Source organism: Rhinolophus sinicus, chromosome 3, assembly GCF_057876585.1.
Source record: "Rhinolophus sinicus isolate RSI-liver-muscle chromosome 3, RSI-T2T, whole genome shotgun sequence".
In the NCBI taxonomy this organism is placed as follows: domain Eukaryota; kingdom Metazoa; phylum Chordata; class Mammalia; order Chiroptera; family Rhinolophidae; genus Rhinolophus; species Rhinolophus sinicus.
This window is the reverse complement of record NC_142503.1, coordinates 194,015,458-194,037,419: the sequence shown is the minus strand read 5'-3', so window position 1 is coordinate 194,037,419 and position 21,962 is coordinate 194,015,458. Positions and strand designations below refer to the sequence as shown.

The 21,962-nt window shown below is 51.3% G+C and overlaps 1 protein-coding gene and 1 long non-coding RNA gene across 10 annotated transcripts in view; one reads left to right on the top strand and one right to left on the bottom strand.

The window, feature by feature from the left end:
• Window positions 1-5,220: 5,220 nt before the first annotated feature.
• Window positions 5,221-12,913, bottom strand: LOC109454983 (uncharacterized). 8 transcript variants are annotated; one of them, XR_002138547.3, is made up of 3 exons: window positions 10,668-12,913; window positions 9,545-10,251; window positions 5,221-6,912 (listed from the first exon to the last, which is right to left on the bottom strand). It is a non-coding gene; the product is annotated as an uncharacterized LOC109454983 (long non-coding RNA). The 8 variants fall into 8 exon arrangements; XR_012494542.2 differs by having other exon boundaries at window positions 9,545-10,177; XR_016020938.1 differs by having other exon boundaries at window positions 9,545-11,012; window positions 11,138-12,913.
• Window positions 12,914-13,088: 175 nt separating this feature from the next.
• The window catches only part of CLMN (calmin), a 104,699-nt gene continuing 95,825 nt past the window's right edge, over window positions 13,089-21,962 (top strand). The window contains exon 1 of one of the 2 annotated variants that reach the window (XM_074326979.2): window positions 13,089-13,263. In XM_074326979.2, the coding sequence (XP_074183080.2) occupies window positions 13,182-13,263 (82 nt within the window). In that variant the 5' untranslated portion in view covers window positions 13,089-13,181. The remainder of the gene's footprint in view (window positions 13,264-21,962) is intronic. The other variant, XM_019746226.3, reaches the window with a different exon arrangement.

The window sequence follows — 21,962 nt, the reverse complement described above, 5'->3', positions numbered from 1 at the left end:
TTGGCCACCTTGATTTTTAATCCCACCAGCTAGCCCATAACTGGGAGAAAGCAATTTCCCCAAAGAAGTCAAGGTACTGTTATCAGGAGGAGTGGGAGTTGATGTTGAATGGGGAAAATGAGCATACGTCTACTGTACTCCCCCCTTCTGGAGGCTCAGTTTGCTCATCTGTAAAATGGGGATGATGATACCCATCTAACCGTATGGGCCTGGCACAGGGCAAACAGCAGCTGTTCCTATTATAGCCCACGGGGCACCACAAGGTATGGAGACCACCCCTCACTCAACTGTCAATGACAGTTACACTCATTGGACGGTCATGCTGTTGGATAAGGGCTAGATGTTCACGGTGGCCCATTTGAGCCCAGAGCTGTTTCCTTTTACGAGGGAAGGGATCAGCTATACAGATGTTCACTCTCATTGAATCCTCACAGCCAGCCCGTTTTCCAGATGGGCACTGAGCCTCATGAAAGCTAAATAGCTCACTCGTCGTGGACATTGCTGGATCCAGGTCAGGTCTATGTGGCACCAATTTGTGGTGGCAGTCACAGTATGTGGGCCATGTTGCACATCCAAAGGGAGCAGCCTGATTCACTGACATCCCCTGGGGACAGTGCACCCCCCAGGAGGGAGGACCTCGTGTGGAGCTCCTGAATGAGTCTTAGGCTCCCTGGGCCCTACAGATGGTTCTGCTTTTCCTCTGAAAGAGTATTACGTGGATTCACTTGGAGTCATTTTTGGGGTGAACAAGTAACCAGATGCTGGCACGCAGCCTCCCCGTCACTCTTCCTGAAAAGTATGAAGGTTTAATTTTTGCTTTTCTTAAAAAATAATGGTTCTAGGGGCAGGAGGACACGTAAAATTAAAAGGAAATTATAGGCAACGTGCAGACAATTCTTGGTTTCTAGGTGCATGACAACCAGCCTTGGGAAAAGGGCCCTCCCCACAGTAGAGGCTGCCAGAAACCCTTTTCGGCTGCAGAACCTCCTGGCGGAGAATTAGCAAGAACTCTGCCTTCTCACCTGGATCCCTGGATTTAGCATCTTTTAAGAAACAATCCCTCCATCACTGTTGATTAAATGGAACATCCATTTACAAGGAGAGGTATTACCAAAGTTTGTCCATATGGCCCCCTTGGAAAAGGTCATTTTTTTCTGAAAAGTGTCTTCATTCCTCTCCTTCCCAAATTAGGCACAAGTGTGTGGGAGGGAGCCAGCCTTTTTGACAGAGTGGCCGGCCTCTGTCACTGCACTGGACCCAAGGTCCTCCTGGCAAAGACATCCAATGGCAAGAAGAGTCCACTCTTTTGTACAGGGATGTGGGTCAGGAGTAGGATTACAGATTTTTCTGGCACTGAGGCCTCACCTAGAAACTCTGGGAAGCATGATAATCCCTCCCCCACCCACAAATCCCCCTCATGGGATGTTCTCTCGTGAGCTATTTCATAACCGTGTACATTTTCAACAGCCAAACAAATTGGGGTGCATGTGAATTGCACCTTCTAAAAGCAAAGTGAAGTTGGACATTTGAGTGGAGGCCCAGTCCTTCTGGGCTGCAAGTGCTGTCCGTCTCTTTACCTAGAACTCACCATGGCTGGGGAGACATGGCTAGGTTTCTAGCAAGCAAGGAAGGGAGAAAGAGAATGGTCCTACAGTACTCATCTGTCCTGTTTGAGTCCCATGGAAAGCTCCATTCATGTTGATCTGATGCATTGGTTATATTGTTGTATCTTACAAGAGCAAAAACAAAGTATTGATAGGATCACTCATGCCACAGACAGAGCTGAAGAGCCGTGCCAGTCAAGGTGCTGAGAGCTGGGGACAGGTTGAGAAGTAATACTAGTGCAGGAGATGGGCATGGATTCATTCATTCATTCATTCATTCATCTCCCCAACCAACTTTAATGGAGGGCCCACTAAGTGCCAGGCTTTATTCTGAGCACTGGAATCCAGCGATGAGCAAGGCAGACAAGATCCCTGCCCCCCAAGCAGCTGTACCTGAGGGGGTGCAGCACCAGGGGCAGCAGGGAGAGAGAAAAGGAACAGAAACAAATAAATCATGCCAGCTCGTGAAAAGGAAGTCCAAGGTAGTGAGATAGGAATGGGTTTCTTACTGCAGGTTAAAGCACATGGATGGCACATGTCCAGAGACACATGGGGAGTCCGATTTACTGGGGAAATGGGACAGGAAAAACTTCCTAAAAATAAATACTATTTTTGGAACACCTGTTATACGGCAGAAGCCGTGTCAGATACTTGGTGTGTGTTTCTTGTAATCCATACAACAACCACGAGGTAAGCATCATTGTCTACTTTGTACAGGAGGAAAAACTGAGGTTCAGAGAAGTTGAGTCACTTGTCCAAGGCCACACAGCAAAGTGAGGGTAGACCCCAAGGCGGTCTGTCCCAAAGGGTGCAGACTATCCTGTCTCACTCTCTCTATAGAGGTGGTGAGGCCTACGTTGAGTCTTGAAAGATAAGTAGGTATTCACCTGGTGAGTGGTGGCCGGGGGGCGGGGGGGGGGGGGGAAGGACAGCAGAGGGCGAGCCAGGTGAGCAAAGATGCTGAGTGTGAAACTGCCAGGTGTAGTCCTGGAGAGCTTGGTGTATCGGGAGAAGAGAGGTAAGGCTAGAGGGCCTGATTCAGAGCAGGGGTGGATGGATCTCCAGCGATGGGGCCATGGAAGGTATGAAGCAGGGGAGACAGAGATATCTATAGGTCCCTTCTAATCTCAGCCACCTTAGCCCATTTCCCACAGGCTTCCAATTTCGGATACAGGAAGGAGGCTGCAGGGTGTCATGGTGTGTAGTCTGACAGAACAGCCTCGGTTCAAATCCCAGCTCCACCTCCTCCTTACTGTGAGGCCCGGGGATGGGACTTACCCACTCCTCTTCTGCCTTTGTGAATGGGGATTATGGGGTCCTAGAGAGTTGTTGTTTATTCAGACTTTATTTTTTAAAGCCGTTTTAGGTTCACAGAGCAATTAAGTGGAAAGTACAGAGAGTTCCTACGTATCCCCTACCCTTGCACGCACAGCTTCCCTGACTAGCAACACCCCCCCACACCCAGAGTGGTGCATTTACTATAACGGATGATTCCATATTACATACCACCTTTACCAAGGTCCATTGTTCACTCTTGGTGCTGTACATTCCATGGCTTTGGGCGAATGTATAATGACACGTGTCCGTCACTGTAGTGCCAAGTGGAGGACTTTCACTGCCTGAAACACCCTCTGTGCATCACATGTTCCCCCTTCGCTCCCCCCAACCTCTAGAGATAACTGATCTCTTTCCTGTCTCCATAGTTTTGAGATGTCATAGAATTGCAATCATACCGTATGGAGCCCTTTCAGACTGGCTTCTTTCACTTAGTAACAACGCATTAAGTCTTCCTCCTGTCTTTTCACGGTCTGGTGGCTCATTTACTTTTTTAGCACCAAATAATATTTCAGTGTCTGGATGTATCACCATTTGGTTATCCACTCACTGTGATAATATTCAACAAACATAAAAAGCATTGTTCCTGGCACATAGTAGGGACACAGCAAGGACCACTTGCTCTCCTCTGAGGAATCTGACAAGCAGCCTGCAGGACAGTGTCCCTCTGAGGCAGCCCTCTTCTGAAGGCGGGACCCCAAGTGGGGGCAGTGCCCTGAGCGAGGGTAGCGGACCGAGGGCTGTGGGCGACATGGGTCCAGTTGGAGCTGTGGCCTGAGTGCTCCTCCGAAGGTGTGAGGCCACTGGGCTCGCAGGATTCTTGAACTTGATTGGTGCAGACAGGAAGGACCTGGGAGGGCTCAGTCACCAGCCCCACGTTTGCACACGGCTCATTTTACCAACGAGAAAGGGTTTGCAGCCTCTCTTACGCTAGTTAGACAAGCCCTCTGATGCCGATTTAGCAAAGCCATGTTTGAAACTCACTGTGCTTCCTGATTGTGCTACTTCAAACACCGCCTCCAGGGTGTAGGTTAAAGGTAACCAGCACACCCAAATGAATCCAGCACTTTCCACTGACGCGTAATTCTAAGGCGGGCACAGCCGTGTGACAGGTTTATTAGGGAACAGATCTCACGCCGTGTCCTCTCCCTTCTCAGCCTGGGGAGCTGGCTGTCTCGGTAACTGGTCTCATTGCGCTGTGCTCGACACAAGCCCCAGTTGGAAGGTGGACATGGAAGTGGGAAGGAAGGGCTGGGAAAGCTCTCAGGAAGGACAGGGCATGACAGAAAGGACATTGCCTCAGTCGGGAGTCCCAGGCTGCCCTAAGTTGCTGTGTGACCTTGGAAGTCCCTTCCCCTCTTGAGAATCTCCCTCTCTCCTCCTTCCCTCCCTCCCGCCTTCCACCCTCCATTCCTTTTTTTCCTTCTCTTCTGTCTACTTCCTTCTCCAAATCCGTATTAGTCCCCATTATGTACCAGCCCCTGTGCTGGGCCTGGTGAACACACACCAGCCCCTCCCTGTATAGTTACAGGGAAGTGGGACAGGAAAGTAAGGAACAACTCTGTACACAGTGCATTGCAGTGGGCTCAGGGAGGGGTGAGCGTGTTTACAGGGACGCTGTTCTCTGTGTGCGGCGGGGGTAGGGCAGGGGTTGTGGCCCGTTCAGATGACACAGCCAGCATGATTCCTCCCATCCAGAAGTGGAGTTTATTTCTTCACATCTTAAATCTGAACTTGTCTGTGAGACTTGCTTTGGCCAATGGACCTTAGCAAATGTGACACCAATAGAGGCTTAAGAAGCACTTGTGCATTGAGCCTTGCCCTCTTTTGTGACCCTTGCAATCCTGAGACCATGATGTGATGAACCTAAGCAAGCCTGCTAGAGAGGCCACATGGAGGAAGACTGAGGTGGCCCCACCAAGTGTGCCGACTGCCACACATGAGAGGTCACCCTAGAGCTTCCAGCTACCCAAGGTGACAACTAACTGCAGATGCATGAGCGGACCCAGGGGACACCAGCACAAGGCCTACACAAACTGGCAGCCATAGCCAACTGGTGATTGTTCCTGCAAGCCAATACATTTTTGGGTGGTTTGTTGCACAGCCAAGACTGACTGATACAACAGAGAAACGGTTCCCTGATAAAGGAAGGTCTGAGCTAGAGCTGAACGGCTGGTAGGAGTCAACCAGGGGAAGACTAAGAGAGGGTGGAGAATTCCAGGGGGAGCACAGAGTGTGTGTAAAAGCTGTATGGCAGGAGGCAGGGCACACTTTTATTTTTTTAACACTTTATTGAACACATACCCAGAAAAGTGTGCAAATTGATGAACTATGACATAGTGAATAAACACTCATGTAACCAGACCCATGTAAGACACGAATCGTGACCAGCACCCCAGAGGACCCCCTTCGGTCCCTTCCCATCGACTTGGCGGGTCAGCCTCCCTACAAGGCCGCCCACCATTCTGACTTCTATCGCCACAGAGAGACGCGTCTTTGAACTTCTTCGTCTGGAACTTCATAGATTTTGAACTTTTTACTGGTGGAATCTTGCAGTATGCTTTTTTCTGGCTTCTTTCACTCCACATTATGGTTTTGAGACACCTCTGTGCTGTTCTTTCATTCTCGTGGATGAATTCCATTATCTATCCATTCTGATGGACACGGTTGATTTGGCTGTTAACAACGCTGCTGTGAATACCCTTGAACACAGCATTTGAGGGATACGTGTGTACGGTTCTGTTCGATATAGACAAGTGATGGAATTGCTGGGTTGTGGGGTTTACATGTACAGCAACTCTTTGAGGCACCGAAGGGAGCAGGTGGCTTGAATGGGGGGGAGATGCATTAGGGTAGAAGTGACACCTGTAGAGAGATCCCTGCGACTGTGGTAAGGAGGCTGGTTTTCAGGAAAAGTGTGACGGGAAACCAGGGAATGAGAGGCCCTGGTGACATTTAAGATCACTCTGTGGGCTGTGTGGGGAACAGGTTGGGCTGAGAGGCTGCAGACCGTCACGGGGAGTAGGGAAACTGGCGGGCAGGGCTGGAGCGAGTCTAAGGGAGAGATGGTGGTGGCCTGGAGCAGGATGCCAGCAGAGAAGGAGACAAAGGGTGGCATTCTGGTTATCAGGCTCTGCATATCGCAACTTCGTGGCTTAAAACAGCAATGCAATTTTCTCCCACAATTTTGGGGTTGATTGGGCTCTGCCGGGAGGTTCTCTCTTGGGGTCCCTCATGCAGTTGCAGTCAGATAGTAGTTGGAGCTCAAGTCATTGAAGCTCTACTGGGCTGAAAATGAGCTCTTGTTCAAGACGGGGTTTTGTTTGTTTGTTTGTTTGTTTGTTTTTTTAACTCATGCCTGGTGTCTGGGCTGGAACGGCTGGAGAAGCTGGGCGCCCTTGTGCGCGCTCTCTCTCTCACACTCTCCTCCTCTACCACCCTCCATGACGAGCTTGGCTTCCTCACAGCATGGCAATTTCAGATTAAATGGTAGCCGGCTCCCCCCAGAGTAAGCATTCCAAAAGGTCAGGACAGGAGCTGCAAGCCTTTGGATGACCCAGCCTCTGAGGCCCCAGAACGTCACTTCCATCAGATTGTCTTGGTCAAGCAAGTCATGAAGTCCAGCCTGGGTTCAAGGGAAGGGAAATCTGACTCTGCCTCTTCATGTGAAGAGCAGCACGCATGTACCAGAAGGAAGGGTTGATGGAGACCGTCTTTGGACACTGGCTGCTGAGGATGGATGTGGAGAGCAAACAAAATTGACAGGACTTGTTGCTGGCCTGGATAAAGGCCTTTGCCTTATCTCCTTTGAAATCTACAAGTTCAAATCCATCAGAACAACACAAAACATACCTACTTTTCCAGCAGAGCCACACTGAGGGTTCTTCACAAAGAAATATGCTGCCATTTGAGATGCTCAGGTGTCAGAAATGGAATCGCCTGCCAGCATTTCACACAAACATAAGAAACCTCCCTGCAGAGAGCAACAGAGAGATTTTTTTGTTCCTGACCTACCAGTGAAAGCTTGTCCCTAATGGTCTCAATCACCTAAGGCCAACGACTGGCTGACTTATTTCCCAGTGAATCTCCAACCTGAGCTGTTCCACTTAGCAACTTCGATCAGTTCCAAAAGGTCAAAAGCTGCTGACATGGAGCAGAAAGATCAGACTTGGTTTCTGCACAATATCTGGGGTCAAGTCCCTTCTCTGCTCACCTAGGAGACTGTGCTACCTTGGGGACGTTACTGACCTTTTGTTTTAGCTTTCTCAGCAGTAAGATCAGGATGATAACAGTACCTCCTTCAAAGCGTTGTTGAGGAGATTAAATGAGATAATGCAAAGCACTTGACACAATCCTTGGTAAATGTTAGCTGCACAGCAGACATGAGATGCACAGGAAATTTGTTGAAATTGACTTGCTTGTGTGGGGAATGCCAGCTCGTAGGGCTGACCCAGGAGTTTTATTTATTTAGTTAGTTATGCACCAAGATGTGGTTTTCAAACCATCCTTTCTGGGATTATCATCAGCAAATTTTGCTTTTGATTCCAAAATGTTTAAGAAAGTATACAGCTATTTTGGCCATGTTGTTGCAAACACCTCATATGGGGTGTTTTCTCTCCCTCTGTAGCATCCTGTCTCTCCCCACGTCTTCACCTTGCCAATATCTCTCACTTCGTAGGGGAGAAGTTTTTATCATTTGCTTTACAAGGAAATGTACACTCCTTAAATAGTGTTCTAATGCCTGAAAAAAAAAATTAGCAGAGCCATCTCCAGGGGAGCAGCCTTTGACTATTCAAACCTGGAAGAAATGAAGGGTTTTATTTGTGGAAATTGGGACATCCGGTGCTGTCTATTTAGTAAAGCAGGATTTTTTTTTTTTTTAGAAACCACCCATCAACACCTCCACACACCAAAAAAATTAATAAAATCCCAGAGAATACATTATTATTATGCATTACAGGTAATCTCCCACGTTCAGGGCAGTTTTTCTTCTGAGTGCACTTCGTTTTATCCACAGAAATGATCTGAATCTTACTGAACTATCTCTTCGCTATACGCATATCTTTGATCTCACAGCAATCCTGCCAAGTAGGGACTGTGGGTCCCATTTTACAGATGAAAGCACAAAGGCCCAGAGAGGTTAAGAACTTGCCTAAGTTCACACAGCTCGAACCTCCACTGTCTGCCCCCCTGTCCAGTACACCACATGTCCTCCATCCTTTCGCTTGAGCCTGGATTCCTTCTGTTTCTCTGAATCCCTCTCTGCCACCAGCCTTTGCATCATATCCTACAGTGTTCCTGGAGGCAAGCAGCATTCAGTGAGAATTTAGCAGGGAAAGAATCAGCAGACAGGCAGTCACCTGGCATTCCCCAGGCATGGAAGAGCCCCCGACTCTGTTGAGGAGCCTGGGGCTCAAAGAGATTTTAGATCACTGCTTGGTGAAGGTTAAATATAATTTGTTTCCTCACACATGCAACTGACATTTATTGAGCACCTACTATGTGTCCAGCATGGTACTGGGCTCTGGTGATACATGGACGAATTACGCAGCCTTGCTTACAAGGCATTCTTGGGGAGTTTGCAGTGACGCGGATGTAAGAGACATGGGCTCAAGCACTGGAAGGAGAAGCACGTAGGCAGTAGCTGCAGAATTCCTTAGCCAGCCACCAAGAACTGCCCATTCCTTTGTCTAACTGACAAGAGAATACATCTCACGGCTGCTGCTCTGGTGTAGGCCACCACCATCTCACACCTGTGTCACTGAGATCAGTGAGGTCCCCCGAACTCCTGCCTACACCTCTGATTTTTTCTCCATCTACAACTAAAGGGATAATCTGACCTGTTCTGGTCCTCTAAAAGCTCCTCTCTGTCGTTACAACAAAGTCCAAACTCTTGAGCCCGGGCCCCTCCTCACACACAGAGTTTGGGTCTTGTCCTAGCACAGGGCCAGGCCACGGGTGGGCATTCAATCAATGTTTGTTAAGTGAATATATGAGACTACAGTGCAGCCTTGTGACATCATAATGCAAATCCCCTGCCCAGGAGATGTTCTTGGTCTGTTTGAAGGACAATCTCTTAACTGGATTTACTTTGAAATTCCTAGCAGTTTTTATATGCTAATGAGGGCTATGATTTTAATGGCGCCAAGACTTTTACAAAAATGATACATAAACATGACAATACACAGGTAGATGTGACTGCTGCCAAGTCGCTGTATTAGTCTGGTCCATAGCATAAGTCCAGCCATATTTGGGATTGATGTGGGTGGGCAGTGAGGACGACAGGATGAAGTCAGGTTTGGCCTTACTCTGTGACCTTGGCTAGTTATTAAGCAGCTTTAAGCCTCATCTAAAAATGATCCCCGCCTAGTTGGCCTGACGAGGTTGCTGTAAAGACCAGATGAGCACTGGCTGAGGAAGGGCTGCCCAAACCCTAAAGGGCTGTGCATACATAGGGGGTCACGGCAGTGATCAGAGAAAGCAGCTTCCCATTGTGGGAAGTCCCCATCACACTCCTCTCCTGGAAGTGGCTGGGAGGGTGCCCTGGGGTTATGTTTGTTGTTCTTATTCTTTCCCAAAGGGAGTCTGGGAGGTAAGACACAAACCTTCTGTCTAGTTTATCCGCCTGCTGTCACCCGTCCGCACAAGCAGAGGCAGGAAAGGCCGGATGTTTTAGAAGTCCTCACATGGGGAGGGATGCTGGATTCGATGATCTCCAAGTTTCAGACCAAGAATTCTCTGTGATTCTCTTCCTTTCCATTGGCAGGAGGCGGTTGAAACAATGACAAGGATTCTAACAGAATTGGGCAACTTCTAGAAACTCTGTTTCTGGAAACTCCCAGGAAGCCAAGCCTTCAGGCAGAGTACTTTTTCTTCTCCAAAATAAAAGTGCAAAAGAAAAATAGTACTGTCCATTCATGCAAGAGGGCAAATAAGCTAACCCCCCTTGGAAGTCAAATGCCCCCTCCAAGCCGGAACTCCAGACCTAGGAGGCTATACATGCCCGAGAAAGAAGCGTATCACAGCCTGGTTCCTGCCTGTTGGCCAACAGCAGGTTTTCTGCCCAATGCCAACGTGCAAACTTTTTCTTTTTTGATCGCCTCCCCAGAAGTTTATTTGGGCCCAGGACATGGGTTCAACTGTCATCTGGTTCCTGCTTTCTGAGTTGAGGCCTGTAATGAGTCATTCATCCATCCGTTCACTCCATATTGAGACCTCGCTCTGTGCCAGACTCTGTGCTAGGTACGCAGGTAGAGAAATTACTGACACACAGTTCTTGTTCTTAAGTAGCTCACAGTTTATGGACAGGAAACTGTCAAGTAAACATAATTACAATGCAACGTGGAAACAGGATAGCAGGGTTCATGGGCTGTTAGGAGATTGTAGTGAATATTATGGGAATTGTATAAAACCGGCATCAGCTGGGCCTGGAGTGTTCGAGATGGGTCTCTTCAGGACATGACTGAGTAGCAATAAGCAAGGTGAGGGTGAAGTGCAGGGAGCATGAGAAGGGAAGGGCATTTAAAAGGGAACAGAATGAGCTGGGGCCTGGAGGTGACTGGGTATAGCCAGGACCTGCAGCTGTTCAGTGTCACTGAATCAAAAAGTATAAAACTTGGATTGAAGGGCAACAAGATGGCACAGGGACCGATCAGGGAGGGCCAGAGCCCAGAGATTCTAAAGGGAAGAGGGGCGATAGTGACACATAGTTCAATGGATATCAAGTACCTTTCAGAGGCCAGACTCCTGCTCAGTGCTGACTCAGGCTCTTACTCCGTTTCGAAAACCACCTAAAATTCCCTTTCCACTTTGACGAAAAGAAAAGTTCTTCCAATGTCTGCTACACAGTTTGGATTCAATCCATGGTGATCGTGGCCCCTCGCTGCCAGGGAGATGTTACTGCCTATGCAACGTTCCCCAAAGATGCAGTGTTCCATCACAGGAGCAGTCATCTCTGTGTCGTGAAAAATGGCCCATCCCTGCAGCTCACATCCACACCACATGGTTCAAAACCTTCTGTTCCCTCAGACCCGTCTCTTCATGGAGAGGAAGGCTGATTCTCTTGGCTCTTTGCTTTGGAAAGAAAATAATTTTCAGCCCAACTTCACCCCATAGCAATTATGGAAAATAAATTGAAGTGTAAAAACAGGAGATGACTACAGATGGGACAAAATCAGGTAACGCCTGACTACCAGCACCCTGGTCTGCAGGACAGAGAAGCAGACGCTGCTTCCTGGAGTGTGAAATGACCGCACGCTTTCAAATCAATCGGGGAGAAGGCAGCTCCCACCTCAAGTTCAGGGGCATGCTCCCAAGCACCCAGGAGCCCTCAGTGGCTCCACGGGGCCTCCATCAGGCTTCCAGACCTGCAGATGAGGACAGCTGGGGCAGGCTGGGGACTCCTGGAAGGGGCCTGGAGAAATTAAAAAAGAACATAATGGTTTTCTGTCTGGTTGTGAAAATATGTGTTCATGGTGGGAAACACGGCAAGTGGTGAACGAAGAGAAAGAACAGGCAATCTAGAGCCCGACACCTTGTATGTGCCTGGTCATCCTCTGGGTAAACTTCCCACCGGAGCATCAGCTCACAGGAGCAGTGAAGGCCTGTCCCTGGCTGTGCCCCGGTACTTACAAGAGGGTAGTACACAGGGAGTCACCCAGGTCCTGTTTCCACTGACCCCTGCCCACACGGTTGTCCCAGCAGAGGCTCCCTTCATTCTTCGAGCTCAGCTCCAAGGCCAGTCCTCACAGCCCTCTCCTGACCCCTATCCCCATCCCAGTTACTTACCCCAAGTTGATTTTCTCAACTCACTGGCATCTGTAATTATCGTTTCCTCGTTTGCTGGCTGTCCATCCCCTCTGCCCCCAGGAATCTACCTGAGGGTAGACTCAGGGTCCTGCTTCAAGGGTGTAGGGTCTGCTCAGCAGTCAGCTCCATAGCTGTGAGGGAGGAGCCCATCCACCAGGGTTGCTAGTATTACAGTAGCGTGAACACAGCCCATGTTTAAACGCTCAGTGAGCCCTGGCTGTTTTTTTCTTCCTGAATTATCCCATATATAAGCCGTCGTGTGTGTGTGTGTGTGTGTGTGTGTGTGTGTGTGTGCATGTGGTCACTGGAAAGGGTCACAATACTGAGCTGAGGGCTGAGGACCCTAACTCCTTCCTCAGCTTTGGGCAAATTCCAGAGACTCACTTTTTCCATGTTTGTAAAACCAATACAGCACTCTGCCTGAGGTATGCTGGGAGCTCCAAACAAGATAAGATCCTGGAACTCTTTAAGAGTGAAAAGAAACAGTCAAGAAACATACACACACACCACCGGAAAGGCCCACACTCATTTTCAGTAAAGCCTCAGAGGGCCATTTGGCGGTTAGGTGGCCCAGGACTCCCCGGGGTACCCCAGCTCCCAGGCAGTGGGCTGCTTCTTGCTCCTCCTCAAAACCTGGGGCCATGTTTCATCTGAATCCCGGCAGAAAAGGAATCTCTAATATCCAAACCCAGGAAAGAGGTCCTTCTTACCTTGGCCCTCCTCCCTCCCACCCGCAACATGGAGACAGAGGAGAACCTCCCCCTAACTCCATTTCCACACTCATTTGCCCCCTACCCAGGCCCTCGCCATTCCTGGAGGTGCCCACAGCGGCGATGGGCACCGCTCAGACCCTCCCCCCCGCAGGGGGTTGCCTCTTGGAATTGCGCAGGGGGGCAGGGGACTTGCTAAGAAGGGTGTATGTGTACGAGAGGGTTGTCCCCAGGACAGGGGGGACCTTCCCTCCGGGATCAGGTCCGGGGACCCGCGGGCTCACCTCCCCCACCCCCCAGTTGCGTCACACGGCCCACCGCCCCTTGAGACATCACAATCTGGGGGCCGGGACCTCGCGCCTCATCACTGCCCGTTTGCAACCAAACAATCCACCCAACAAACACCCCGGAAAAAAAGAAACCGGCCCGACTCCAGCCTCCCTCCCCGCCCCTCCCCTCGACCCCCAGGGCCCCCGCCCCCGGATGGGGGAGTGAGCGCGAGCCGGGCGCCCAGCACCCGTCGCCCCGCGCCCGCCAGCTGCCGGCCCGCGGCGGGGGCGGCCCGACTGCGCGCCCGCCCCGCCCGCGCCCCGCCCGCGCCCGCGGCTCCTCCCGCTCCGCGGCGCCCTCGCCGGGTGCGTGCCGCTCGCGCGCCCGCCCGCCAAGCTCCCAGCGCCCGCCGCCCGCGCCCGGCCCGGCGCCCCGGCCCTCCCGCCCGCGCTTCATGGCTGCGCTGGAATGGGACTGGTTCCAACGTGAGGAGCTCATCGGACAGATCAGCGACATCCGAGTCCAGAACCTGCAAGGTAACGCGCCTCAGCCTCCCCGGAAAGGAACACCAGGTCGGGGTCGCTCCGGGAGCTGCTCCCACACTCAGCAACTCCGACCCGCGCCGCCCCTTGCCCCATCCTAACCCCGTTCCTGTCACTTGGGGGGGGGATGGCGTTGAGACACCCGCCCCCAAACCCCAGCATCGCTGGCCCAGACCAGATCGCTCAGGGGGTAGGGAGGCACACGTGTGTAGGTGGGGGTCCCATTTTTTTTACGGGGACGTCACGACTCCCCTCCAGCCACAGCTGCGAGTCTGGAGAAGTTTGTACGTGGGCTCTTGGGGGCGGTGGCCCAGGTCATGGAGGGGAGGAGAAAGTGCGACTACGTGTGCGTGTGTGTGAACTCGCACACTTCCTAAGTACCTCTGAGGCTAGGGATTTGAATGGGGACGGCGCCTCAGGGGCTAGTCTGGGGAGAAAGGGGTCAGGGGCGCAGGATCAATGGGGTCAGGAGGGTATCCAGACCAGGTCGGCAGCTTTCCTCTGGGAGCTGCTCCTCTCCTGGCGCCAGAGCTAAACTGGCGAGAGGGAGAGCAGCTCCGCCTGCGACCATGTGAAAAAGAAACTCAAGGTGCTGGCGCGTCTGACAAGGGTTAGGGGTGGCTTCCGCCACAGATGAAGTGTATTTATCTTTCAAAGGAGTCTATTCATTGTGGAAACTTAGCACAAAAATATTTAAAGGGAAAAAGTAACCCACAATTAGCCCCAACCCAGAAAGCTGCTTTTCTTTGAAGGTATATTACCAGCCTATCTCTTTTCACATGTGAAGTTTGCAGAACTGGACAGAGTTCCACTTCCGCCCTCTCTTAAAGTACATGGGCCTGGGCAGGGGAAATTTCTGTAGGAGAAACTTGGGTTTCTAGAGATTCCAAGGCTGGGGCCGCTCAGAGAGGGCTGGGAGGCCCGGACAGAGCAGTGACAGGGCTGTGGGTGGCCCCACCCCCAGCAGTTGCTATGCCGTTACTGCTGGAGTCAGGGAGCCCTAGCAGGCGGGGTGCAGTCTAGGGGGTGGCCTAACAGTCAAGTTTAAACATTACACTGGATGGAATGTTTCCTGGGATCCCACGTGGACCTGCTCCACCCCTAGGTTGGGCAAGGACAGTGCAGGCAAAGGTGACCTGAAGTGGAGAGGGAGCCTAGTGCGGTGGCCACTGGAAACGGTTTGCTCTGGACTCCCCTGATCTCTTCTGGTTGTGATTTGTGTGAAAGGAGGATCCAGCTGGAGAGGCTGAAAATGATCCCTTTTGATAATAAGTCTCATGCCTGGATCCTGTTACCCTAGAACTGACAGCCTATTTGGGGGTGGGCATTAGTATCTTTTGCTGAGATGGCATCTGGTTTGGGCTTCAGGGCGCGTGCGCGCACACACACACACACGTGTGCCTCTGTGTGTGTGATTGGGTGTTTAACAAACACATACTAACCAATTCTAGGTGTAACAATTTCCTGTATTCCTTTAGGAGCAGCTCCCAGGGTAAAGGAGATCAACTTTTGTGAAGGGATGCTCAACAATGTGAGCAGTTAGGTACACCTGAAACTGTGAGAAAAGGCTTCATCACATGGGGATAATTTAAGATGGGTCCTGAAGGTTAGGTAGGAGTTCACTGAGTGGGATCCTGCTTCTTAGCTCCCAGTGAACTGTCCTGACTTTTAGGCAATGCCAGTTACAATTTGCGCATCAAAGGTTTTTCTGTTTAAAAAAGTAAACTTTCAAATGTATGTATATGTAGTATATATATAGCTTACATATGATTACATATATGTATATAAAATGCATTAATCTTAAGTGCAAGCCCAACAGATTTTTACGTATGGATACAGCCGTGTAACCATCACCCAGGTCAAGAAGATGTAAAAGATTTCCAGTGTCCTGGATGGGGCATCATCTCCCTTCCCAGTACTGACAGCCCCCAACACACACAAGGCAACTACTGTTCTGATCTTTATTACTGTAGTTTTGCCTCTAGAACTTCATATGACATTGAATTGAACAGTATGTATTCTTTTAAACTGGCCTCTTGTTCCACGGTATGTTGGAAGTACTGTATCAGTACTTCCTTTTGGGGGGAGAAGTGATAGAACAACTGAGGTAGAATATGCACATCACATCATAAAATTCACCTGTTGTAAGTTTGCAATTCAGTACTTTTTAGTAAATCTACCGAGTTGTGCAAATATCACACCAGTCCAGTTTGGGCACATTTTAATTATCTGAAAAAGACCTGTTGTGCCCAGAATATGCATCCGTGTCAGCTCCAAGCCGTGGACCCAGGCAGTGCGTAGTTCCTTTGCAATAAGCTGACCACCATTCCATCCTATGGTCTTACCACAGTTGATCTGTTCATTGGTGAGAGACATTTGGGTTGTTTGCCGTTTGGGGCTATTGTGAATGAATGAAGCTGTTAGTCCTGGGGGGACGCCAGCCCTGCATCATCACGTAGAAGATGCTGGGAGAGGAGGGAGGGGCAGCAATCTGTCTTCTCTCTCGCGCTCCATGTTTCCCTTGGCTTCCCTGTCTCTTGACTGGATGCTTAACAGACATTCTCTCTCCTTGTCTCCGTGGTACTCAGGAAGTCCCAACCAAAGAGCCAAGTCTAGAAGGCACCCCCCCCCCCCCATGCAGAGAGCATCTGCCCAGACCAGCTGGTGGTTGTCGGCTGGCCCTGGACAATCTGGATAATCAGCTCTGCGGGCCACGGGCGGGGGCCTTGTTCATGGGAACTTGGTGTGGGTGGTAGTTAAGGAGGCAGGAGGAGTCCAGGCAGAAGGGTTGTTTGTTAAGCTGTGAGCTTACGTTGAGCACAGGTAGTCACAGTTGTCGTAAGTGATGGGAGGCTGGGTGCAGAGGGATTTCATGAATCTGCAATCGTAGGGATTGAGGAGTCCCAGCCCTTGTGTGCAGACGGTGGCTGCTGTCATGCTCAGGCACTCCTGATTCTTTTCAGAAAGTTGGACTCTCGTGGTCCTGGGTGGGAGCAGGTGCTTCCAGGGTCAGTCATGAGGACACAGCATGTCAGGGAAGAATGGTTCAGGAACATACCTATATCTGTATATCTTTCTCTATATGTTTGCATTAACTTGGAGATACGGATATTGACTTCTGCTCAGTCACTCATCTGAAGCCTTTATCTATGGTCCTGAACTGTGGAATTCTGGAACCCATGCAGATACAATTGTGATGGCGCCAGACCATCCCCCAGGGAAGGTTGGAATGAGGACCTCTTGGCCTGTGTTTGAGGTTAGGTGAGCCAGGCAGAAAGCATGGCCTCTCCCAGGAGGCGTGTCACGCACCTTGCTGTATTGACACATGGGCAGATAAGTCCCTGTTGCTATGTTCACTGTGATGGCTCATCAGAGTATTTGTAAATGAAGTACTCTCTGGCACAGGGCATGGATGACCCTCTGGAAAAAAGGCTGCGGGGGCCATCCTCACATTGTCCCTTGTGAGGAAACAGCGGTGGCCCAAGCTGTTGGCCTTTTCAGAGAGGAGAAAGTGGAATTGCAGGATATTGGCAGCCTCCACCTGGTGGCCCCTGCTTCCTTGGAGACATGTGGGACACAATCGAGGACAGGCAGTTGTGTAATGGGTCTGTGCCATGTTCTCTGCCTGGCTGTGGGCGGCAAGGGCTCCGGTGCCTTTCTGATGACAAGACTACTTTGGCTGTTCCCGCTCCCTCTTTCACTTGGCCTTAGTGTCCAGCTGAATGCTCCACTAGTTCTGGGGTCACTTGAGTGTTGGTCAAAGAGGGGTGTCAAGAAGATGCTCCTGTTCCTGTAAAAAGCCTCCAGCTCCCCTCCCCCCAAAAAATTTCACAGGCCTTTTCCGTTCCCTTTAGCAAACGTGTGCTAAGCATATAGCATCGTGCAGATATCATGGAAGGTAAAGCTGGTTCTTGTCCCTGCCTTGAAGGAGCGTGAAGCCATTGTGGTCACCCAGCCAGCCCAGGGCTGGAATTTTCTGCTTCTGGCAGCACACACATCAGTGCCGTTTGGTGCTGTCTCCTGTCGCACTGGCGCCTGTTGGGTCTGATGCTGTGAACCTTGACCTCCTGGTTCTGGAGCACCCAGAGCTGGAGGTAGATGGAGGTAGGCGGGACTAGGCAGACGTAAGGCTGTTCCCACTGCCTCTCTGGGGGAGCCAGGTGGTGGTGGGGGTCCCTGAGCAGCACCCCACCCCACCTCAGTGGGTCCCTTAGGATTCGTTATGAAGCAGGACCGCCCAGGGTCAGCAAATAGGAACTGAGCTCTGGGGCTTGTGGGATGATCGGCCACACCTGATGGAGAAGAGCCTGTGTGCCCCGCGGTAACTGTTTCCTTTCATGTTTTCCACAAGCCTTTGAGGGAGGTGCTTGTTTTAGAAGTGGAGAGGTGAAATGACTGACCCAAGGTCATGGACTTGTAAGTGGAGCTGGGATTTGAGCTCAGGCCAGACTGCACCCATGCACTCACTCTGTGAATCATGTAAACTTGCGGGTAGCCTCACGGCTGAGAGCTGGGAAGGCCTGTCAGAGGAGGGGTTGTTAGGAGTGGACCTTGAAGGCTGAGCAGAAATTCGACTGCATGTACTTGTTATTGGCTAGAACTAAGGAAAGTGGTGGAGATGGCCCGAAGGCGAGCTCAGGGCAGAACAGGTCAGCCTTTGCCGAGTGATCCACTTCCTCCTCGCATTCCACTGGCTGGACCCAGGCACAGGCTCTCCTCGAGCTAGCCCGGACTCCCGAGTGACCTCTTTCCGGTGTGGGGCCTTGTAGCACCTCCTCCAGTCTACCCACCAGCCAGCCACCCAACACCCGTCCTGCTAAGTCCTGCATAAGGTCTCCATGGCCAACCCGTGGCCTTAGGGCAGCTCTGCCCGCCCCCCCTCCCCCAGGACAAATAGCACCATTGTCCACAAATGCCATGATGTGAAAAAGGTTGGGCTGCACTGGCTTCGAGGATCGAGTCCAAGCCCCTTACCTGGCATGCCGTGGTCTGATTGGGGGTGCCACACCAGCCTCCTGTCCCCAGCTACCCACTCACTCCCTGCACCCAGCACCCTCCTCTCCCAGTTCCTATTTCCACTGCCCGGCCCCAGGCCTCCTGGGCACACCCCCGTGGGATCAGGCTAGTTCCCGGTCACTTATCCAGCACCCAGAGAAGAGAAGCCAGCCAAGGAGAACTCTTTCCTGCTTCTGCCTCCCTTGGCTCTTGGAGGGCACCACAAGTGTTTCTGGATAAAAACCAAAGAAAATCAAATGCAGAGTTTTCATGTCCTCCAGGAACTTGCTGCCTATTAGGGCCTTGCCTGGGGCTGTGCGCTTAGTTAGTTCTAAGGGATGACTCATCATGCAGAACTTCCTTCAGGCCCCCAGCTGAGGCAAAGCGCAGGCTTTGAGTTAACGCTGACAAAAGGCCGGTTCCAGTCCTGCTCCATCCCTAACAGGGGTGTGGGTTCTTCTCCAGCGGCCTGGTCAGGTGGGACAGATTGTGCAGCTGGAGAGGCCACAACCAGGACGGCAGCCGAAGGACTGGGTCTGGGTCCTGCCTTTCTTGCTAACTTGCTGTGGGAATCTAGGAAATCTCCCCCACACACACACACACTGTACCTCAGTTTCTTCATTTACAAAATGAGAAAATTGGACTATTAGGCTCTAATGGGCCCCCTGGAAGGTTGTGTAAGGAGTGGTGTAAGGACAGAGCATCCCACGTGAAGCCACCGTGTTCCGGTCCCTGGCACACATGGGTGGGCAGCCGGTGTGGGACTCTGGGCACCGCTGAGCACAGCTGGCCTCATTCCTGGATTCTTTCCATTGGCAAGTGCTGGAGACTCACTCCCACTAAGTGTCCTGTGTAGAAAAGGTTGCACTTCACAAGCGTTGCTATAAAACTACACATCAGTAAATGCTGTGCGTTCTTGGTTTATTCTGGTCAATTACGGTTTCTGTGACAAGCTGGGAAGGTGTGGGACCCCTGCTCTGAACTATCTGAGCAGAGTGCAAGGTGCCCAGAAAGGTGGGGTTCCTGCCTTCACCCCTGCACATTTGTACCCAGGAACAAGAGTGTTCGGGGCCGGGTACACCAGAAGCCCATCACCTAAAATATTTGTCAGCACAGAGAAGGAGGCCCTCGGTCCAGCTGGAGACAGACCTAGGGAGAGGTTTCACCCCAGGATCACTTGTTAGTGGCGAGGGCTCTGGCTGGCCTGGACTCCATTAGAGCGGCGCTGTTTGTTCTCAGGGGGAGGCGGAGTTTCTGACCGGACCCAGCCCTCTGGGGAGTAGCCCTGTGCTAAGAGGCCCAGATCTCATTCACTGCCCTCCCTGACCTCTGGAACACTCTGGCATTTAATTTTTGACTGGAACAGCTGAGGCCCTGGGCAGAGTCCTGCCCGACAAGCCGTAGGTCATGCCTGCACTGCTTCAGAGGGGAAGAGAGAAAAATAAAGTAATTGTCTTTTTACTGGTTGAACCATTAAAAGTAAACTCCTTGTTCCCATAGAAACCTTTTCTTATTCCCCAGCCCCTCTCTGTACCCTTTTTTTTTTCTTTTTTTTTTTTAAACTGGTAGCTTGTTGCAGAAGGAATTAGAAGCAGCATTAAAAGCCACACGTGTGGTTTTAAAGAATTTTTGCCATTTTTTTCTCCCTCGCTGCTCTGTCTCCCTTTATTTTACTAATTCTTTCTGTTGGAGCAAGGAGTGGCAAATTTAGTTTGTGGGCCAAATCTGGCCCGCTGCCTGGTTTTGTGAATAAAGTTTTATTGGAACACAGCCATACACATTTGTTTGTATGTTGTCCATGCTGCTTTGCACTATAGCGGCAATTTAGTTGTGACGGAGAAGTACCCCCAAACCAAAAATGTTTATTATCTGGCCCTTTTGGAATGTAGGAATACAGAGAGCTTCCTGTAGGATGACAGGGACCTTGTTTTCTACACCTCGACTCAAAGCACATGACAGGTAGGACGTGCTTGTGGTGACAACAGCAGGGAATGCTTGCTGCATGTGTGGCCGCCCAGCCTTATTTTCAGAGGGCTGAGGCCTGCCTGGGGGCGGGGGGGGGGGGGTTCTTTACCTGCTTTAGAAATGGATTCACCCACTTGAAGCCTGGCTGTTCGGTCAAATAACAGCTTTTTTTTTTATTAGGGAAGGGGAACAGGACTCTATTGGGGAACAGTGTGTACCTCCAGGACTTTTTTCCAAGTCAAGTTGTTGTCCTTTCAGTCTTAGTTGTAGAGGGCGCAGCTCAGCTCCAGGTCCAGTTGCCGTTGCTAGTTGAAGGGGGCGCAGCCCACCATCCCTTGCAGGACTCGAGGAATCCAACCGGCAACCTTGTGGTTGAGAGGATGCTCTCCAACCAACTGAGCCATCCGGGAGGCAGCTCAGCTCAAGGTGCTGTGTTCAATCTTAGTTGCAGGGGGCGCTGTCCACCATCCCTTGCGGGACTCGAGGCATTAAATTGGCAACCTTGTGGTTGAGAGCCCACTGGCCCACGTGGGAATCGAACCAGCAGCCTTCGGAGTTAGGAGCACGGAGCTCCAACTGCCTGAGCCACCGGGCCGACCCGAATAACAGCTATTGAGTCCTCCCCAAATGCTGGGTGCTGGGGTGGAGGGATGAATAGGACACTCCAGGAGGCCCCAGTACACAGAGGTCATGGGCATCAGGAAGCTGAGATAAGCGTGTTAGGACTGAGGCGGGTGCTGCATGGGAAGGGGAGGGTCAGGGTATGGGAGGGCAGGAAAATCTGTAATTGCAAAGGCAGGCAGTGTGACACCAGGGCAGTGTGTAATGGTGGGTGGGGTGCGGGGTCTGCAGTAGGATTGTGAGGGGGCGGGGGGCGGTTAGTGCAGGGACGTAGGTCCCAGAGGCAGCCCACGCAGTTGACATTCCCCTTTCTTCTTCCCCTTCTTGAGCCCTGTGATTCACTGCTTCTTGGAGATTATCGATTATAGTCCAAAGCCCCTGAGAACTAGGAAAAGCCAGGGAGGATGTGAGGAATTTGCAGAAGTCCTGGGGTCACTTTGGTGTCAACCAGCAGGAACTTCAGCTCCTGCAGAAATGGGGATCTAACTGGAAGGATTTTGAGGGTTCTGATGACATTGCACCCCACTCCCACTTCCCTCTCCTGGGGGGGCTCTCCATGCAACCAGGAGCCTTTGCGATATTTATATCCCTCTCCTCTTTTAAACTATTTTTAATCATCTACAGTATGACATACTTAAAAAGCAGCGTTCTGAGGCCTTCTAGTTGGAAACTAGGGCGGGGCGGGGTGGTGGTGGAGAGGGGACATGGAGATGACCTGCCAATTTGGTGGTGCAATGACTTAACCCTCAGATGGCATCCTCCACTCGCCCCTCCTCACGTCCCTGTCCCGTCAGTCCTGGCTCTGAAGCATCTCTCTCAGCTCCGCCTTTCTGTTCTTGTCTACTCTTGCCAACATCCTACTCTGGGTTGCTAGGACCACCGTTTGCCTGCCTCTAGCGCCTCCAGTCCGGATATCCGTCTCTCTCTCTGTCCATCCTCTACCAAGACGCCTCTTTGCCCTCAGGAAGAAGCCCTGCTGTGTACTGTGGCCTCTCACTTCTCCTGTCCTTCCCGGGATGAGCCAGACCCAGCTGCACCCAGACGTCTTCCTGTTTCCCCCATAGGACATGCCCTGTTTTGTCCCTTTGTCTGCAAGACTCCTCCTGCAGAGA